Below are 21266 nucleotides of genomic sequence, written 5' to 3'. Positions count from 1 at the left end.
TGCTTATGGCCATTAAGGTCACCTTCATGAACTTTTTTGTTATTGTGACTATCAATGTTTTCCACCTTCCTGTGTTTGATTTGATTTATTATTGGCACATGTATTGGTATATTGTAAAAGTATCGTTTCTTGCACACAATACAACAAAGCATACTGTTCATAGAGAAGGGAAGGAGAGAGTATGGAACGTAGCATTACAGGCATAGCTAGGGTGTAGAGAAAGATCAACTTATGCGAAGTAGGTCTATTCAACGGTCTGATGGCAGCAGGGAAGAAGCTGTTCTTAAGTCAGTTGGTACATGTCCTCAGACATTTGTATCTTTTTCCTGATGGAAGAAGATGGAAGAGAGCATATCGGGGGTATTAAAGATGAGCAGAAAGTGTGATTCTTGGCCAGAATGAATTCAGTCAGTAAAGGTTGAGTTTATGGTAGTTTTCCTTTGAGTATTTGATGAGGTCTACATTAAAATTTAACATTTTTATCGCGAAATCTTCATGGAGATCCTAAGTAGCATTGACTCACAGAAGTAATAGATTTATGTTTGCATTATATCAAGTTTTGCCATTGAAATTGGAACAAAAAACTTCTTGGCTTGGTTCATATTTTGAGATTCCATCATATTTTGAGCATTGTACCATTGTGCTAATAGAGTCAAACAATTGAATAGTATGTTACTCTTCCAATAAAATTTCCTTTTATAAAGTTATATCTTGATTGAGGTCCGTATTGATTGCAGTCAATATATTAGTTAAACTGCGTACTGTATTGTCCCTTCCCTGATATCATTTACCCTTTCATCCTCCCATCACTGATCTTTTATCACACTAATTTTTCTCCCAGATTTTCTTCTATTCTCCCACCATTTCTATACTCATCCCTTCCATGAGATCCAAGTGCTGGTTTCTCAATCCAACACCTGACCACTAGTTCACTCTCCTACTCCATGTTTGTTGACATTTTTCCATGAGCGGTATTAAAACCAGCGTATATTTCTGCTCAAACTCTCCTCATTCAACAGTCACCTTCATCTGTAAATTTATTTTCACCTCAAGATTCTTGGGCATCTTGGAGCCCCCTAGCTCCATGCCCATGTCTAAATGCTCCCCTTGAGTCTGGCTTAGCAGACCAAGACCCTGCTAACTAAAATCACAAATTATATGTGACTGTTATGGGGCATTGTGCCTCCTCATTTTCCTTAATCTTTTTGCAGTGATCAGTTTTCCAGACTATCCAACCATGCCTCAGCATACCCTTTTTAATGTTTTCTTCTAAAGCGCGTTGGATGTTTTTCTTATTTAAAATGCTGCAGAATGCAAATAGTTGTCAAGTAGATTTAAATATAACATTTTTCCCACTGATTCTCGTGTGAATAAGGAAATAGAATGATTCTTAAATAATGCAAACTGCAATTGCAATCTATTGCTTGTTGAGTTTATAATCTTGAAAGATCATTCCAAGCACTTTATTTTGTAAAATAATAATACTGAAGTATGAAACAATACATGTTTAGTTATTGAACAGTTGTCATATATAAACCATGTAAAATGCACCATTGTTGGCATACTTTGACGTGACAGGAATATCATTTTAGTGTGATATTTTCTTATGTTATCAAAATAATCACAGTAAATTAGCATCATTATTAAAATAGATAAGTTCTATACCAGTTCTTTATTAGTATGTGGGGAAGGTTAGATTTATGGGTGGTAATTTGAACTTCTAAGCTTTAAGACTTCATATCCTCTCATCACCCTGAGATGTAATACATTTTACCTACTTTAGGATCCATAAATTTGATTCTTAATGGTGCATTATGGATTGTTCCAGTTTGCTATGAATTGTAAATAGATAATTCATTGTATTCTGAGTTGTATTTAATGAGAGATCTAGAGGAGGCAATCGGCTCAAGCCAATTGTAGAACCATAGAGTGGATTCATAGAATGGCTACATAAGAACATAGTGCTGGCCCTCTGAAGGACTTTTCCCTTTGCAATACCTTTCCTTTTCAGATAATGATCCAATTCCCTTATGAAAGTCTCAATTGACCCTGTCATCACCACACAAACTCAATTTACAAAATAATGGTTGAAATGTGAGTCTTTACAGGTAATCAAGTCTTAAAGGTACAGACAGTGTGAGTGGAGAGAGGGTTAAGCACAGGTTAAAGAGATGTGCATTGTCTCCAGCCATCCTGAAGACAATAAACTAAAAGAGACAATAAAATAAAGACTTGCATTCCAACCATTATTTTGTAAATTGAGTTTGCATCTTTATATGCCCTGTTTCTGAACAGAACACCCACTTACCTGATGAAGGAACAGTGCTCCAAAAGCCAGTGGCTTGTGCTACCAAATAAACCTGTTGGACTTTAACCTGGCGTTGTGAGACTTCCTACTATGTTTACCCCAGTCCAATGCCGGCATCTCCACATCATGGCCAAGTAACGGTCAGCCATTATGAATCCTGGCTGGACATGGGTCTTGCACTGACAGTGGGATTGGAGCTTGGGTAGGTGTATGGTTAACTGATGACATTGGAAGAAAATAAAAGGAGGACAGGCAGCTGGTAAAAAGCTGCTCGGGGTTGCAAGGATGGAACATGGAGCTAGTCAAGGCACCTAAGAAAAGTGGACCTTAAAATGGCCTCTACATCAGGTGGGAAAGGTAGGCCTGCCAGTTTAGGTGGGCACTGTGCCCCTTGCTTCACAGATGACAGTCTGCAGGCTGTGCTACAGGCAGGGAGTGCCTAATATGATGCTCTAATGCAATAGAATGGAAAGAGGACATGGACTGCAGTTGCTGTAAACAGCATCATACCTGCTCATCAGTGCAGCCATTGCAGTTCATGCACTTTATATGAAGTTGACATTTCTCTTCACCCTAGCAATGACTATCACACTTCATTCTGCACCCTCGCCTTTTCTTCTCTCTTATTACTCTATGAATGATATGCTTTGTCTGTATAGCATCCAAGAAACAATAATTTTCAATGAATATCAATACATGTGACAATTTTAAATCCAATTGAATCAAAAGACACTCAGCTGCCTTTGTACATCAACATTTCCTAATCTATCATCATTTAAATGTATTTTGACGTTTTACTGAATCGGCTATGTATTTTCCCACTCTCACAATTGTCTAAATTGCCTTGAAGCTCCCTTACATTCCCCTCAACGCTCACGTTCCCACCTGGTCTTACGTTGTCAGCCAACTTGAAAATAATACATTTCTCCCTGATTCCAAATGATTGATACATATTGTATAGCTGCAGCCCAAGCACTGATCCCTGTGCTCCCCCACTCGTCACCACCTGTCACTCTGGAAAAGACCCATATATTCTGACTCTCTCTTTCCTGTTTACTAACCAATTCTCAACCCACGCCAGTATATTACCCCTAATCAAACCTGCTTTAGTTTTGCACACCCCTTATGTGGGATTTTATCATGAGCTTTCTAAAAATCCAAATACACCACATAATTCTCCTTACTAGAATTACTACTATTCTATTAATTACGTCCTCAAAAACTCAGTAAGCAGCGAAACATGATTTCCCTTTCATAAATCTATGTTGACTTTATCTAATCCTTTTGTTGTTTTTGAAGTGTTCTTTTATCACTCCCTTTATAATGGGCATCTTTTAAGTTCCTTGCAAGGCTACTTGTATTCTTTTTTCCCTTCTTATAATCTCTTGATCCTCCTTTCCTGAATTTTAAACTGCATCCCATCTTCAGGCTTGCTACTGTTTCTTGCTACTTTATATGATTCCTCTTTGGATCTAATACTATTCTTAATTTCTTTTGTTAATTATAGTTGGGCTGCTTTTCCTGTTATGCTATTGCACCAGAAAGAAATGTATAACTGTAGCAATGCATACATTTGTACCTTAAATATTAGCGAATGCCTGTCCTGGTGATGCCTTTTTAACCTATTGTAGCCAACTCACCCCTCATACCTTCATGGTTTCCTTTGTTTAGATTTAGAACTTTGGCTTCAGATTGAGTGACTTCATTTTCCATCCTAATGAAGAGTTCCTTCATGTAATGGTCACTCTTCCCTAAAGGAACCCACACAACAAGTTAATGAATTAAGCCCTCTTCGTTGCGCAGAACCTACTTGTTCCCTCATTAGCTCTTCAATATACTGGTTCAAAAAAACCATCTACGGCACTCTGTACTCTGGACCAGTGAGTTTCACAGATTCAATACCCTCTGAGAGAAGTAATTTCTCCTCATCTTAGTTTTGAGTCTACCTCTTCTCATTCTACATCTATGACCTATTGTTCTAACCATTCCACAAGGGGGAACATCTGTTCAATGTCCATTTTGTAAATCCCTTTCAGCATTTAATATACCTTAATCAGATCCCACCTCCTCCTTCTGAACTCCAGTGAGTACAGGCCCAAGCTATTCAACCACTCCTTGTACAACAGCCCTTTCATGCCAAGAATTATTCTGATGAACCTCCTCTGAACTGCTTGCAGTGCTACATCCTTCCTCAAGTAAGGAGACCAAATCTGGACACAGTACTCCAGGTGTGATCTCACCAATGCCTTATACAATTGTAACAACAATTCTTTACTTATAAAATCCAGTCCTTTTGCAATACGTGCCAAGATTTTGTTTATCTTATTAAATGCTGCACCTGCATACCCACTTTCTGTGATTCATGCACAAAGACACCTCTGCACTGATGCCCTTTGAATCTGCTCCCCATTTGAATAACAATTTGCCCTTTTATTTTTCTGGCCAAAATGGATAACCTCACACTTATCTCCATCTGCCAGATTCTGACCCATTCTTCTAGCCTATCAATATCCATGTGTAAACTCTGTATCTCCTTAACCCAGCCTGCTTTCCCATCTAGATAAAGGCAAATTATTATGGATGCTGGAATCTGAGACAAAAACAGAAAATGCTGGAAAATCTCAGCAGGTCTGCCTGCATCTATGAAAAGAGAATGGCACCAATGTCTCAAGGATAACTCTTCGTCAGAGCTGTCATGGCTCTAATTTTATGTTTGTCTCTCCTGGTATGACCGCTGTGTTGCTTCTGCTATATGGTTTGAGTTAGAAGACTGTAAGGAGTTCCCAGACTAGTGTAATTGGTTCATAGAACATAGAACACTACAGCACAAACAGGCCCTTCGGCCCACGAGTTGTGCCGATCACATCAACACCTACCAACCTACAGACCTATCTATAACCCTCAATCTCATTAAACCCCATATACTCATCCAGAAGTCTTTTAAAAGACCCCAGCGAGTTCGCCTCCACCACCACTGACGGCAGCCGATTCCATTCACTCACCACCCTCTGAGTGAAAAACTTACCCCTAACATCACTTCTGAACCTCCCTCCCCGCACCTTAAATCTGTGTCCTCTCGTAGCAACCATTTCAACCTGGGGAAATAGCCTCTGAGAGTCCACCCTATCTATTCCTCTCAACATTTTGTAAACTTCTATCAGGTCGCCTCTCAACCTTCGTCTCTCCAGGGAAAAGAGTCCCAGCTCCCTCAACCTAACTTCATAAGGCATGCCTCCCAGTCCAGGCAACATCCTTGTAAATCTCCTCTGTACCCTCTCAATAGCTTCTACATCTTTCCTACAGTGAGGCGACCAGAACTGCGCACAATACTCTAAATGAGGCCTGACAAGGGTCTTATAAAGTTGCAGCATTACCTCCCGACTCCTAAACTCAATCCCTCGATTAATGAAGGCCAGTACACCATACGCCTTCTTGACCACCTCCTCCACCTGAGAGGCCGATTTAAGAGTCCTGTGGACCCGGACCCCAAGATCCTTCTGCTGTTCAACACTACTCAGACTTCTGCCCTTGATAGTGTACTCGTTCATCCCGTTGGTTCTGCCAAAATGGACGACTACACATTTATCCGCGTTGAAGTCCATCTGCCACTTCTCCGCCCAGTCCTGCATCCTATCTATGTCCTGCTGCAACTTTTGCCATCCTTCCAGACCATCCACAACACGACCAACCTTCGTGTCATCAGCGAACTTACTTACCCATCCCTCCACTTCCTCATCCAGGTCATTTATGAAAATGACAAACAACAAGGGTCCCAGAACAGATCCTTGAGGCACTCCGCTGGTGACTGACCTCCATTCAGAAAAAGCCCCATCCACAACCACTCTCTGCCTTCTGCAGGCAAGCCAGTTCTGGATCCACAAGGCCAAAGGCCCTTGGATCCCATGCCCTCTCACCTTCTCAAGAAGTCTTGCATGGGGGACCTTATCAAACGCCTTGCTGAAGTCCATGTACACTACGTCCACGGCACTTCCTTCGTCAATGTGTTCAGTCACATTATCGAAGAACTCAACTAGGCTTGTAAGGCACGACCTGCCCTTGACAAATCCATGCTGACTATTCCTGATCATGTCAAACCTCTCCAAATGTTCGTAAATCTTGTCCCTCAGAAGCCTCTCCATCAGCTTACCAACCACTGAGGTGAGACTCACCGGTCGGTAATTTCCCGGGCTATCTCTGTTCCCTTTCTTGAAAATAGGAACTACATCCGCAATCCTCCGGAACCTCTCCCATCTCCATTGACGACGCAAAGATCATCGCCAGGGGCTCTGCAATCTCTTCCCTCGCCTCCCACAGTATCCTGGGGTACATCCCATCTGGTCCCGGCGACTTATCTACCTTGATGGAATTCAAAAGTTCCAACACATCCCCCTCCTTAATATTCACGTACTCAATCCTTTCCATCTGCTGGAAATCCATAACAAAATCTCCCAGATCGGCTTCCACTGTGAATACTGAGGCGAAGTATTCGTTAAGCACCTCTGCCATTTCTTCTGGTTCCACACAAACCTTTCCCCCCTCACCTTTTATAGGTCCTATCCCTTCTCTTCTTATCCTTTTACCTTTCACATATTTATAGAAGGCCTTGGGATTCTCCTTAATCTTACCCACCAAGGTCTTCTCATGACCCCTTCTGGCTCTCCTAATTTCCCTTTTAAGTTCCTTCCTACAGTCCTTATACTCCTCAAGATGTTTAACCTCTCCTAATTCCCTGAACCTCTTGTACACCTTCCTTTTCCTCCTGACTAGGTTCAACAGCCTTTGTGCACCACGGTTCCCACGACCTACCAAAACCCCTTTGTCTCATCGGAACGTTGTCATTCAGAGCTCCAGACACACATTCCTTGAATATCTGCCACCTTCCTTCAGTACTTTTCCCTAAGAACGCCTCCTTCCAGTTTATTTGTCCAAGTAACTTCCTGACTTCTTCGTATCTCCCCTTACCCCAGACAAACACCTTCCTAGCCTGCCTGATCCTATCTCGTTCCAACGCAATTGTGAAGGAGATAGAATTATGGTCACCATTTCCAAGATGCTCTCCTACCGAAAGATCCATCACCTGCCCTGGTTCATTCGCCAGTACCAGGTCAAGTATAGCCTCTCCCCTCGTAGGCTTATCCACATACTGTGTCAGGAAACCTTCCTGAACACACCTAACAAACTCCTCCCCATCCAAACCCCTTACCCTAGGGATATTCCAGTCGATGTTTGGGAAATTGAAGTCTCCCATCACGACAACTCTGTTGTTAAAACATCTCTCCAGAATCTGTTTTCCTATTTGCACTTCAACTTCCCTGTCACTATTGGGCGGCCTATAGAATACACCCAGCAAAGTTTTCGACCCTTTGCTGTTTGTAACTTCCACCCACAGAGATTCTGTAGACAGTCCCTCCACGACATCCTCTTTCTCTGCAGCCATGACACTGTCCCTGATCAACAGTGCCACTCCACCACCCCTTCTGCCACCCTCCCTGTCCTTCCTGAAACACCTGAAGCCTGGCACCTGAAGTACCCAGTCCTGTCCCTGAGACATCCAAGTCTCCGTAATGGCCACCACATCACAATCCCAAACAGCAATCCACGCCCTAAGCTCATCTACCTTATTCACTACACTCCTTGCATTAAAATATATACACTTCAGCCCCTCAGTCTGGGCATTTTCCATCTCCACCACCTGTCTAAGATTATAGGTTCCATCCTATAATCTTAGAACTCATGCTTTGTGTGGTGAATGGAACGATCACTATGACTAATCTTTTCAGAAATTGTTTAACAAAGCTTTGTTAAGGAATGATAATTATATTGTTTAACCTATGGATGCAGATCCTTTTATTGAGGACCTCAGAGCAGAAATGTGGTAAAAATTAGAAATTACACATTCCAAGCCTCTTTCTATCCATGAACAGTATATTAGAAGTTCTCCATTCAACAAAACGGATTAGAGTGACAATTAAGTTAACCAGTTATTAAAACAATAAAAAAATTATTGTAGTTGGTTAAAAGTTTGACTGCAGTGAAATCTGATTTGCTAATAACTGATTGAACGTTGCTGCCCTGTTCTGGGATGTTAATATTGGAATTTGCATTTTATTGTAGTAAAGCCATTACTACAGCACCATATATACACTCATATTGAATTAGTGCAGGTGATGTAGGAGTATAAAGAACTTCTTAATTATTTTGTTCTAATATAGTAGTTTTCTCTCCCATACATCCCAGACTATTTTCCAGACATTTGTGTTATATTGGGGTATGTTGATTTTAAACCATGTTGTGATATTATGCAGCAGTATAACTTGGTAGTAATTATCTGAAAAACAATATATTTTGTTGAATATGGAAATTGCAACAGTCCAGTTAACTCAAAAGAATCAAAAAATAACTATCTCACTAAATTTTGAATTTTGACGAGGAGACTTTTGACGTCGGGTGGATTATTTGCAGTCTCCCTGGTCTGTGACCACTACCACGTTGAGGCAAAGTATACTTTTAATCTTTCAAATACCAAATTCATTCTTCCAAAGCCACGTTTTATTTGGGCTCCCTCTTTTGTTCTGAACAGGTAATGAAACATACCTAATATGATAATTATTTAAACATCCATGGAGCAAGAAATCCAAATAATGATGAGCAGCGTGATACAAGCTAATGATTTTAGCTTGAAGTAATATATAAAAATAAATAGTTGTTAATTGAAAGCAAAAAGTTACAAGAAAACACAATTTGACACTTATCTTCAATGTTTTGTTCATGAAAATAGAATTATGTAACTATCTGTAGTAAAACCGACTATTTCCAAGTGTTAAAGGTGTTCATACAGGAGAGCCATATCCTGCAGTCTTTTCTGAACTGTTATGTGCTCTCTTGGCTTCTTAGTCCTTTGTGCCCCTTACAGACTATCTTTAATATTACTTGCCCAGTCCTCCACAATTAATTTCCTTTTAGGCTATGTTTTTACTTCTTTTGTCAGTTTTAGTTCTGTCTTATAATTCAGCATGGTCTCTTTCCTGGTATCTTCCCCTTCAATACATTCCTGTTGCTAGAGGAACACTGGGGTTGCATGGGTGGAGCACGTGAGACAGAATTGGGGGAGGACTGGTTGTGAGAGAAAGGGAGATTACAATATAGAAGGACAAACTACAAAATCTTGGAAGCTAAATGGGTGGTAAAAGAGAAATCAAGGTTGTGAGATCTGTAATCACCCTAGAGCAGGACATTTTTAAGTGATTGTAATGACTCAGGAAGCCCAACTGCAAAGGAACATAGTTTATTACAGAATCCCAGTCTGAAGACTCAGATAATAGTTCCAGCTGAGCAGGCCACTGCCTGTTAGCAGGGGAACTCGTATTCAACAAGCCCCACAGAGAAATCAATCAGAGATTCCCCATGATCTTGTGGGGGTTATTCTCCCCTGCCCACCTCACTCACGAGGATCATAAGAACATAAGAACATAAGAAATAGGAGCAGGAGTAGGCCATCTAGCCCTTCGAGCCTGCCCCGCCATTCAATAAGATCATGGCTGATCTGTCGTGGCTCAGTTCCACTTTCCCGCCCTCTCCCCATAACCCTTAATCCCCTCTCTTATCAAGAACCCATCAACCTGCTTCTTAAAAATATTTAGCGAGGCAGCCTCCACCACTTCAACGGGCAGAGAATTCCAGAGATTCACCACCCTTTGAGTGAAGAAGTTCCTCCTCAACTCCGTTCTAAACCGCCTCCCCTTTATCTTGAGGCTGTGCCCCCTAGTCCTACTGTCTTTTTTGAGTGGGAAGAGTCTCTCCACCTCTATCCTATCCATCCCATTCATCATCTTATACGTCTCAATGAGATCTCCCCTCATTCTTCTAAACTCTAACGAGTACAAACTCTAACGAGAACAAGTATCAAATGTTGGCTCTCACTCCCATGACGATGGAGCTCTTTGTGGCCTCATCTTCCTCACACATAGGGTCAATGCCAGGCCACGAGACATAACTCCTTCCGAGATTTTCATCTGAGAAATTCCTCGGTGGCTGTTGTACTCTTGAAGTATTGGTCACAGGCCTGGATGCAAGACAACCACCTGGGGGTGTGTAACGGATAGGGAGACTCCTCTTCCGTGAAAAGCCACTGCAGGGACTTGTCCTTGGTGCCGATCTCTGACTGGATATCCAATGCCTCTGCATCCATGTCCGGGCCAGAATCTTTATTGTCCAGATAACTGACTCTTGAAGTTTTAGGACACAGAGTTTCCCTTCCACAAGCCGACAATGACGTGTCCACAGGAACAGTTGCTTCTGTGGAGAGTTCCCAGTGATGGAGGTGATCTACATGCTTCTCTAAGGTCTTCTTCCTGGGTTTTACCTTATAAGATGCTGGTGTTGATGAAATTTAAAAACATGGAGCCCATAAATGACTGTGCAGGGTCAACATGTACTCACACCTCGGGTCACCTGGCCGTTCCCAGGGGGGCAACAAGGCTGCTAATGGACCTTCTGGTTTTTCTGGCAAGTTTTGCATAGCTTGACCAGGTTACCAATATCGCCGTCAATGGCAGGCCACCAAACATAACTCCTTGTAGCATTTTCATCTGAGAAATTCCTGGGTGGCCATTGTACAATTCTTGAAGTATTGATCACAGGCCTGGATGCAAGACAACCACCCGGGCTCTCCACAGGATGATACCATCTTCTATACTCTATTTATGGTGACATACTACTTGAATGACAACTTAAGCTACAGCTGGAGATAGGCCTGGCTCATATCTAATTTGGAAAATATGTAACCCCCAGCCAGCTTTGCATATAAGTCTTCTATGTGTGGTATCTGTCTAATTGGGAGGCTCTGTTGACCATCAACTTACATTTCCTGCTGAGATGGATCGAATTGTCAGGTTTTAAAACTGACCACTGATGCGGTCCATTCAGCAAACTGTACTAGGCATATAATGCCAAGTTCCTTTAGACACTCCAATTCGGAGAATAGGGAACCGGTCGTGCCTTGAAGTGTTTAGGTATGGCCTCTGGGTGTCCATCAATCTTGGCCCTAGTACTTCTAATCTTCCTGAGGTCTTCCTGGAATACTTTGGGATGCTTCCTAATGACTTTGTATAAAATGTCAGTACCCAATTTAAAGATCTGTGGCCAACCAGGCGTGTTTTCTGTAATCAGTCCCTTCCCAAATGGCTGGGCCTGGGTCCTTACACCACTGTTAGGGGAGATAGATTGTCTGTTGCCCATGCATAATTGGGGTTACAGTTTTCCTAACAGTACGTATGGGCCCACCTGTATATGTGGCCAATCTAGCCTTGGCGTGCCATGGGCTTAAAGGCAAAATGCCCAATTGGAGTCAGCTAAAATTTTGCTTCCCAATAGTAGATACAGCGACTCTTGGGTCTACCTGCATATCTTGGGGTTGGCTATTTATCTGGAGTTTAACCTTGATTGGAGCCAATTTGCATTTAATTTAGCTGTATCAATTCCTCGTTCTCGAGCTGATTTATCTGTAAGGCCCTGTTCAGAGGTGACTTGGCTCTTTGGCCTGGGTGGTACGCATTTTGCCTTTTCCGGTAGCCTTGCCTAGGGCAGACCCTATGACTACAAGTGCATCATGGATATGCTCTCTCCTCACTGAATTGTGAAGAGACTTCTCGTCTAGTTCTGGAATCTTGCGGCCTCCAACTCCAATTTCCCTTTTTTGGCAGCAAATGGAAAATGCCAGGGTTATCCGCTGGGGATTTGGTTCTGCGGTATGCAGGTTGTCCAAGGCTGAGGATGGTACCATCTATGGACCCCTGAAGCTTCTGGACTCCTTTTTCCGTGTTTTCACAAGAAAAGGCCAGTTGTGTGGCTATTTTGAGGTGCAGAATTGATTCAGTCAGCAGGTTTCTTTGGGTTGCAATATTATCACTTCCAGAGACCAGATGATCCTGTAACATTTCCTGAAGTGCTGATCTGTATTCAATGTTACACAATTTCCATGGTCGCGTGAGAATTCAGTGACTGTTCCTCAGGGAGTCTATTTGGCGTATTAAACCTGTAGCTTTGCTGTATAACAGTTTAAGGTCGTAGTGGTCCAATACCATATTACCAATTTGTCAAAAGATTTTGAATCCGAGACTGCCAGGAAGGTTAAATGCTTTATGATGTTGAAAGCTGGGGCCTCTCAGGCGGTCAGGGGAATGACGTTTTGCTGGTCCTCCCCTTCTATTCTGCTTGCCCAGAAGAAATATCTCATTCTTTTGTCATACTGGGGCCAATCCTCCACAGCTGCATCTTAACTTTCTAGTATCCCAAACAGCAACATTTTCAATATCTTCCATCACTGTCTTGAAAAGCAAGGCAAGATTATCCAAAATTGATTTTGGTTCCTGCTCGCCAATTGACTCAAGAAGCTTGACTGGAAAGGAGCATTGTTTATTATAGAATGCAAATTAAAACTTTGTATACACACACTTGTCCCTTCCTGGGACTACAGTTCAGCGTGACAGGGCCAGCCTTATAAAAGGCCCACGTAATGAGGTTCAGCTGGCAGACTAATGACTGTTACCAGGGGAATTTGTCCATCGAATAGTGATCCCCATGGACTGATGGGAGTTATCACAGTGATATTTTGTAATACAAGTTGTCCAACTTACGTAGAGAAAGTTTCAGCCCCTTTTCACAAATTCTTGGGATACTGCACAATTGAAAATCAAAATGGTTCATGTTTTGAATGCCCTTTGTAATGATGCATTTATGTGGGCAGCCTCTTTCTTTAGGGAGAAGAATAAAAAATGTATTTGGTTACCTATTCGGATTTAGTCCCTTACCATGACAGATGATTCCTCTCATTTTGCTTGAAATGGCAAACAGGAAATCCCTCTCCCCCATCTGTATACCCAGAGCGAAAGGGTTCATTATTATTGACCGATAGGATGTAGGCGTCACTGACTGGGCAGCATTTATTGCCCATCCTTAACTGCCCTTGAACTGCGTGGCTTGCGAGGTCATTTCAGAGGATATTTAAGAGTCACTGCTGTGGATCTGGATTCACATGTAGGCCAGACCAGGTATGGATGGCAGATTTCTTTCCTCAAAGGACATTTGTATTACAATAGTATGAGATGTCATACTCCAAATGGTGATTGTACAGGTTTAAAAACAAATGTTAATGAGCTAAATATTCAAATTGCTTAAAAATTAAAACTCTGTAGAGATTTAGATAGAAACATGTGGAAATAAATTGTTTAAAATTAAATACAGATTTTTGAGGGACAATAGTTTTAACCTTTAGGTTGATTCTTGTTTTCAATTAATGTTTAACTCAAATATTTGGTTTGCTCCAGGTATGGCGTAATTTTGATCTCCAAAATAATCATGTCCTTATATTCTCAATGGCATAATGATGAGCTATTTTTTAAAAATAAATTCTAAGGCTTCAAAGTTAATATATTATGAAATAAAATATTGGTTTCAAGGACTACTTAAATTTAGTTTGCGAATTAAAACAATATTGAAATTTATGTAAAATTTGTGGTATTTATTGTAATAGTTTTCAAAGATAAATGTTAAAATAATTTCCCAGCAAGATTACGCTACATACAAAATTGTGATTTATTTAATCAGTTTTTACAGTTAGACGGTTTCATATATATACTGTTCAATATATGCCCGTTGCATTACTTTAGCTTAATATTTGCCTTCAACTGACTCTTGAAACTTTGCAAGAAAACAAAGTTTTTTTTGTAGTGCAAAGTACTTGTGAACTCTAAGGTATATGTGAAATAAATGCTATTTTAAGTGTTCTGTGAAGGTTCTTCGTAACATTTAGTTTTACAATATAAAGCAATATAACTCTTAATCCTGTGTAATCATATCATCGTTTATATGCAGCTTCATATAACGTATTTACATTATGCACAGATCTTTAAAAACTGTTTTTAGGTAGCTGTTAATAATTCTTCTCTTTCTTTCCTCTTGGAAAAACAAAATACATACATTTATGATCGATATTTCCAATCAACATGATTTTCAAATACCAGTAGATTAAAATTTTCCTAATGGAGAAAAATATAGCCTGCACTCAGAGCTATCAACTGGAAATGATTAAAGATGTGTCACTGCTTGTGCATTTAGGCATAGTTCAGATTTTTCATGTGGATCATACATAATGCAGATTTGGGAAAGCATTATATGTATTAAAGTTAAATGTGATTCTATTTTGTAAGCAGATTTGTAGGGTTATCACTTGGCAAGTAAAAACCTTCTGACAAACATCACTGACATTTATCACCGATGTGCTTATTTGAAGAATTGTGCTTTTCCCTCCCTAATCCGTAATGTGCTTGAAAATGTTAATTTCGTGCTCTTGACTTAAGGTTCTTGAATTAAACATAACGATGAAAATCCCTATAAAAGTACAACTTTCTCTGTGTTTTTGCTATATTTTTAATGGATGAATGTATCAGAATATCTTGCTTATTAGCAAAGTGAAATGACAGCTTGACATTAACAGGCCAAATCGTAGTGTTTGCAGGATTAATACAAATAATTTTTGAATACATCCATTTAAATTATTATTTTACTCTCCATCTGTGACCTGTAAATAAAACAAAAACTGTACGCTATTTCATGCCCCTGCATAGTAGTGATTTATAAGAACGAAAATCTTTTGAAATGGATCATTTGTACTGAATGCTGCCTTGTGCATATAATGACTTGTTGGCTGATTTTAAACTCTTGAGTATTCAGCTTAACTTCTAAACCAGTCAAAAAGGGGTCACTTCAAATGAATGGAATTGACATTTGGAATCTTTAATAGTTTAGTTAAAGAAACCACAGTTTCCATTTCCCATGCTTTTTAGATTCAGTCTTGTTAGGTTTTTGCTTTTGGTAGGCGGATGAACAGAATTCTTGTGAGTAAGGCAGGGCTGAAATCTGAGTTTCTTCAGTAGGATGTAGTTTTCTCATAACAGGCTGGAACTTGTCCTCTTGTTGCTTGAAGTCTAATTCAACGCTAGGAGATAATAATACATGTAGTTTTAAATTAGTTAAAGGGTGACTGCACTGTTAATCTTACATGCTAATATGTAAATAACATCCATTGTGTGCACTGGGTCAGTCTGAATGTAAAATGCTCCTGCACAAAGTTAACATTAAACTGGTGTAGTGAAGATTTATAACCAAATTAAATCTGAGTTAGATTTTTCCTTTTTCCCTTTCAACTTAAATTATTCCAGGACCATTAGGATTTTTCATTATTTTTCTATTCATTTCAAATCTATGTGACATGAGTGGAGGACTGTATTGTTTCTGTATGTTCATGTATGTTGTCATCAAAAGACATTTTAATCAAATTCTATACGTCAAGATGATAGACTTTGAAACAATGTTGTCATATTATCTAAATAATTTAGTAATGCGCATGATTTGTTTCCAGAATACATCTTAATGCAACCTGAATTAAAACAGAATTGAATGCTTATCCAATGATTTATTGCAGGCTCAGAGAATTGCAGGGCTGTATTTTAATGAAGCAAATGGCTGTATTTAATTGTGGGGAATTGGGTAAATAATAAAAAATAAGAGTATATAAGATGAGCAAAAAAGTGGGATTAAGTAGATACCTCCAGTTGGATTATTGGCACCAGTATAAACTTGATGGGCAGAAAACCTATTCTGTGCTGTAGATTTCATTGAGAGGAATACTTTACAATTTCCCCACAGATTCCAGTATCTATTGATATACCAAATTGGGGAATTATTTCTCATAATTCTCATTTTGCTTGATTTTAATTTTTTAGAGGCTCAGAATAGTTCCTGAGGTATGACAGACACTCTTTTCAATAGCAGAACTTCTGGTAGGAGGAGACAAACATTGAGCCTGTGTGGATCAATGAAGTTACATTGAGCAACACCTTTTCCTTTCTCCAGGAGATTATGAAAACATAACATTGTCTAGCGAATCATACCAGAACAAAACCACTAGTCCAGCATGTAAATCATTTGGTATAAAATAATAAAGATTGTAAACATTAATAGTGTGTTAACTAGTACCCCTTCTAGTATAATGCATCAGTTTAAGTATCCCAGTGAGATTTATTATCCTTCCATCTGTGCTAATGCTTCATCTCAAATTGTACTAAATAGGATACCTGCACATCATGAGGAAAATATTCAACAGCACATAGATGATATTTGAGTTGGAATTTTATACCCATTTTCTAAAGGCACTGAAAACTGCTCAAGTTGCACTCTTGTTTTATTTAACTGGAAACCCTTTATTTATTTACAGCTGCCCTTTAATATGAATTAATGTATACAGTCAGATCTGATTGCAGTTGACATGGGCTAACTAATGATAAAGAGAATTATATTCATGTTAAGGAGATGCCACTTGCCCCATTATGGTAGAATTTATAATTCTGGACATTTGTTTACAGCTGAAGATGTTAAACAATCCTGTAATTTTCCTTTTAAAATCTTGTAATGTTTAAAATAAAAAATAGTTATTTGTTGGAAGTGGGATGTTCAATAGGCCTTTTTTAGTCTGGGGACAGATGCAAATCATGCCAATTTCCTGCTCTATGATAGATCATTCAAAAGATGTGTGTATTTACGTAATGACGCCAGGATTAAGTGGGACTGCAGAAAATGGGTTCGCTCCCATCTGCAGTACTGCATTTGATTTTGGGCAGCACAGTTCATGAAGAATATTTTGGCCTTGGAGAGAGTACAACATAAATCCACGATAATACCAAGATTAAAAGGGTAAAACGAAGAGGACAGGTTGCATAAATTTGGTTTGTGTTTCTATGAGTTTCAAAGACTAAGAGATCTAATTGACAGGTTTAAACTGATAAAAGGATATATGTCAGACGCACAAAGATGAGATGTCCTCGTGGGAGGCAACTACAACAAGAGGGAATTGTCTTAAAATTATACCATACAGATCTTGCCAAATAAAATTGACATGCCATGTATTTTCCTCTTCAAGAAAAATAATTAAAATATCTAAAGCTAATTTTTATAGATGGAAATGAACCATGATGTGCAAATTATACAAACTACTTGTATACATAATATTGGCCTAGATCTTCAGTAGTGATGGTTGGATTTCTGTAGCTCAAAAAATCCCCTGCCTTGATGCTGCTATGCAGTTCTTCTGGGATCTTTTGAGTCTAGCTTTCACAGACCATGCCATACAGTGTCCCATCAGGAAATTCCTTTGGAGTGGAATAGAGTTGGGTAGAGACAGGACACGACTTTTATACAGCACTCTTTGCCTTATGGTAAATTTAAAGTTCTAGTTTGAATGTTAGTGAATGTCTGAGTGGTTAAATGGGTGGTTAGAGGTGGGTAGGGGATAGGTGGGCGAATGGCTTGGAGTCGTGGGGTGGTTATGAGGATAGTCGGGTGGGAGGTGTCAGATTGGAGGAAGTGCTCAGATCAGAGGGGTGGTCAGATTGAGAACGTAGATATATAATTGGGAAGGTAGTTGGAGGGTAAGTAGTTGGGTCTGGAAGGGAGGGTTGTCAGAGGTAACTGGGAGGAGAAGTCAGGTATGATTGGTTGTGGAGTTACCCAGGTGTAGACTAAATTTTAATTACTCTAATATTTCCTGAATAAGTATCCAGCTAAGTACCATGGAACTGCCCAAAGTCTCTGACTCTAACTCAGAGTAGGAGACATTTGCAGAGGGTCTTGAGGAGCATAGATGTTGCCTATCAAAGTTGAAATTTCCCAGGCAATTCCCATGTAGGTCCGTGTTCCAAGACATCCACAGGATCCCAGACTTGCACCTTCGGTCATATGTCCAACACTGATGATTGAAAGATTTGACCCATTGTATTTACAGAACTGAACTGTAAAAATTGAGAAGTTGATAACATGCTTACTCTATCCACATAAATAATTTTGGTACGCTCTCATCTTGTGAACTGAACGTTTGTGGGATTAAAGCTATCCTAAGGACTTAAAAAAAACAATTTATTGTTAGAACCACTGTCTTTCAAGTGAGATGTGAAGCTGAGGCTCCATCTTGCCTATTCAGGTTGACAGGAAAAATTTTATCAGATTAAAACAGACAAGGCACTTCTGAAATGCTGGCCAAGATTCCTCCCCCTCACCTCAACAAAAACAGATTATCTGTTTATTTTTCTTTTGTGAAGCCTTATTGTGTAGTCTGCATCCTTTTTGCATTAACAGACCAAAGATACGAAAGGGGGTTCGCCGGGATGACAAAAAACAGATTAAAAAGGATGCTCAGAGGTTGAAAAATGCACCAAAGAAGTGTAAAATAATTAAAACTTCCTGATGTGTATGCCACAATTTCCTCCTAACAATTAATTTTGCATTATAAACATTCCTCCCTTAAAAAGCATACTATATTATTGTTTTGCCCATGTGAAACATTGATTTGGTTCAGTGTTAAACCATGACACACACGCACGATTCATACACTACTGTTATAAGTATCTTCTCTGTGGTTCATGTGCAAGGTCATTGGATTTCAGTTTTCATACAAGCACATTGAATTAAGGATTCTGATTCTAAAACACGAATACAAATATTAATGTCTGATTTTTTTTACAGTCGCCTTGAAGCAGTGTCAAAAGCTTTTCTTCAGGTGGTTGTTCAGTTTTTTTGAAACTGTTAAGTCAGCTTTTTAAGTTGGCAGACAAGTTGCCAACATCATACTCCAACATAAGAAAAGTTCTGAATGTATTTGCATTATGGTGCAAATTTTGTTTTGACAACTTAAATTTAAAAGAACCAGTGAGATATTCAGAGGTTTCCTTAATGTGTTGAAATGAAAATGATCTCATAGCCACGCTGCAACAACTTGCATTTCAGTGGAGGAATCTAATGTGACCGTAATAAATCAAAGCTGCTAAGTGGGACATAAATAACAAGCATTTGGCACTCCACCATTTTCTTCAGAATTATAATAAGCTATACATTAACATAATAAAATACTTGACTGGTTTGTTAAAAAAAAAATCAGTAAACCTTTTACTTTGGGGGAAAATAGTGTGTCTATTCTGGCTTCTGAAGGATTTTGTGACTCCTACTTGAATGAAGTTAGCAAATCATGAATTCTGTTGTAATTATTTCATTCAGGCTGCTGGGTGACCTCGACCTTGGCCTTCTTGAAGTCTGCCCAAAATTGAACACATTGTTCCAGTTATATTGACTTAGCATAACTTTCTGGCTTTTGTACTCTATACTGCTATTTATAAAGTCCAGGATCGGATTTGCTTTATTAATTGCTTCTTTGACCTGTTGTTTCACCTTCTAATATTTGTGCATAATCATGCCCAGGTCTCTCTGCTCTTGCACCCCATTTATAGTTATACCATTTAACTTTTTTGAATTTGATTTGCCAATTGGCAGTCCATTCGGGCAGGCTCTGTGTGTCCTTTTGAGATCCATTGGTACATTTCGTATTGATTCCTTATTGTATCAATTGTACATTTCAAAATTGTGCTCAATATTTCCAAGTCCCAGGTGGAATTTTCCCATCCCACCTGCCACGGGAATTGCAGTGGGTGGGACATGGACCATGCAAAGGTCCATTGACCTCAGGCATGGCTTTTGGGCAAACATAGCCAGAAAATCCTGCCCCAAGTCCGTAATCTATATCAAAACATCAATGGTCCAAGTGTTAATCCCTGGGGAATATCACATACCTTCCTCCAGTCTGAAAAAACAGCTATTCACTACAACTTTCTGTTTTTAATTGCTTAGACAATTTTGTATCTTTTTTATTTCCCTGTTCCTATTTCTCCTTTCACCCCACGGACTTCAGTTTTGTTAACAAGGATAATATGGACTGCTTTATCAATTGCCTTTTGAAAGTTTATATATACACTATCAACTGCTTTGCCCTATTGTCTGTAATCTCATCAAAAAATGGAAATCAAGCTTTTCAAACATGATTTGCCCTTAACAAATCCATGCTGGCTCTCATTTATTATTCCTCACCCAATTTATTCTAAATAGTCCCCCCACTGCTCTCTAAATGTTTTAATTGTGACTTCTGAGAGATAACTCTGCTTGTTATTCAGACAGATGTCGTTCTCTTTGACTGAAATTTCAATTGCTTGTTTATCTGGAACTCAAAATGCAGCTACTGATCTCAGGCGGACAGTGGAAACAATAGATTACATTGCTTCATCAATGACCTTACCTCCATCAAAAGGTCAGAAGTGGGGAAATTCACTGATGATCGCATAGTGTTTAGTACCTATTATGATACTGTTTGTGTCCTTATGCAGCAAGACCTGGCAACATTCTGCCTGGGATTGATAAATGGTAAGTAATATTTATGCCACACAACTGGAAGGTAGTGACCATCTCCAATCAGAGAGAATCTAACCGTCATCCAATGGCATAACCATCACTAAATCCCTCACCATCACATCTGGGGAAACTTAACAGGTTCAGTTATATAAATGCTTTGGATTTTTAAAATGCATTTATGGGATATGGGAATTGCTGTCTGGGCCAGCATTTATTTCCCCCCTCTTAATAGCCTTCTGTTTCTGGGCACTTGAGAGTCAACTACATTGTGGTTGATCTGGATCGCATGTAGGTCAGACCAGGTAAGATGGCAGATTTCCTTCGCTAAAGTACATTAGTGAACCAGATTTTTTTTTACAACAATTAACAATGGTTTCATGGTCATTATTTGATTGGTGCAATTTCAGATTTTAATTGAATTCATAATTTACCATTTGCTGTGTGATTTGAACAAAGATTCCCATATCTTGCTCCGAGTCTCCAGAACTGTCTGTGTGGAGTTTGCACATTCTCTTCGTGTCTGCATGGATTTCCTCTGGGTGTTCTGGTTTCCTCCCACAGTCCAAAGCTGTGCGGGTTAGGTTGATTGGCCATGTTAAAATTGCCCCTTAGTGTCGTGAGATGCATGGGTTAGAGGGATTAGGGATGTGGGGGTGGGATCGTGGTTGGTGCAGGC

The 21266-nt window shown here is 39.6% G+C and overlaps 2 protein-coding genes across 3 annotated transcripts in view; one reads left to right on the top strand and one right to left on the bottom strand.

The window, feature by feature from the left end:
* Positions 1-21266, top strand: part of dock1 (dedicator of cytokinesis 1) — a 589776-nt gene that overhangs the window by 246606 nt on the left and 321904 nt on the right. The window lies entirely within an intron of this gene.
* Positions 14992-21266, bottom strand: part of insyn2a (inhibitory synaptic factor 2A) — a 46953-nt gene continuing 40678 nt past the window's right edge. Inside the window, exon 4 of the mRNA XM_080205278.1 lies at positions 14992-15302. Within this exon, the coding sequence (XP_080061404.1) occupies positions 15113-15302 (190 nt within the window). The 3' untranslated portion in view covers positions 14992-15112. The remainder of the gene's footprint in view (positions 15303-21266) is intronic.

This window comes from Carcharhinus amblyrhynchos, chromosome 17 (genome assembly GCF_965287045.1).
Source record: "Carcharhinus amblyrhynchos chromosome 17, sCarAmb.v2.hapA, whole genome shotgun sequence".
Taxonomy (NCBI): Eukaryota; Metazoa; Chordata; class Chondrichthyes; order Carcharhiniformes; family Carcharhinidae; genus Carcharhinus; species Carcharhinus amblyrhynchos.
The sequence above is the reverse complement of the archived record's forward strand: the minus strand, read 5'-3'. Positions and strand labels throughout refer to the sequence as shown.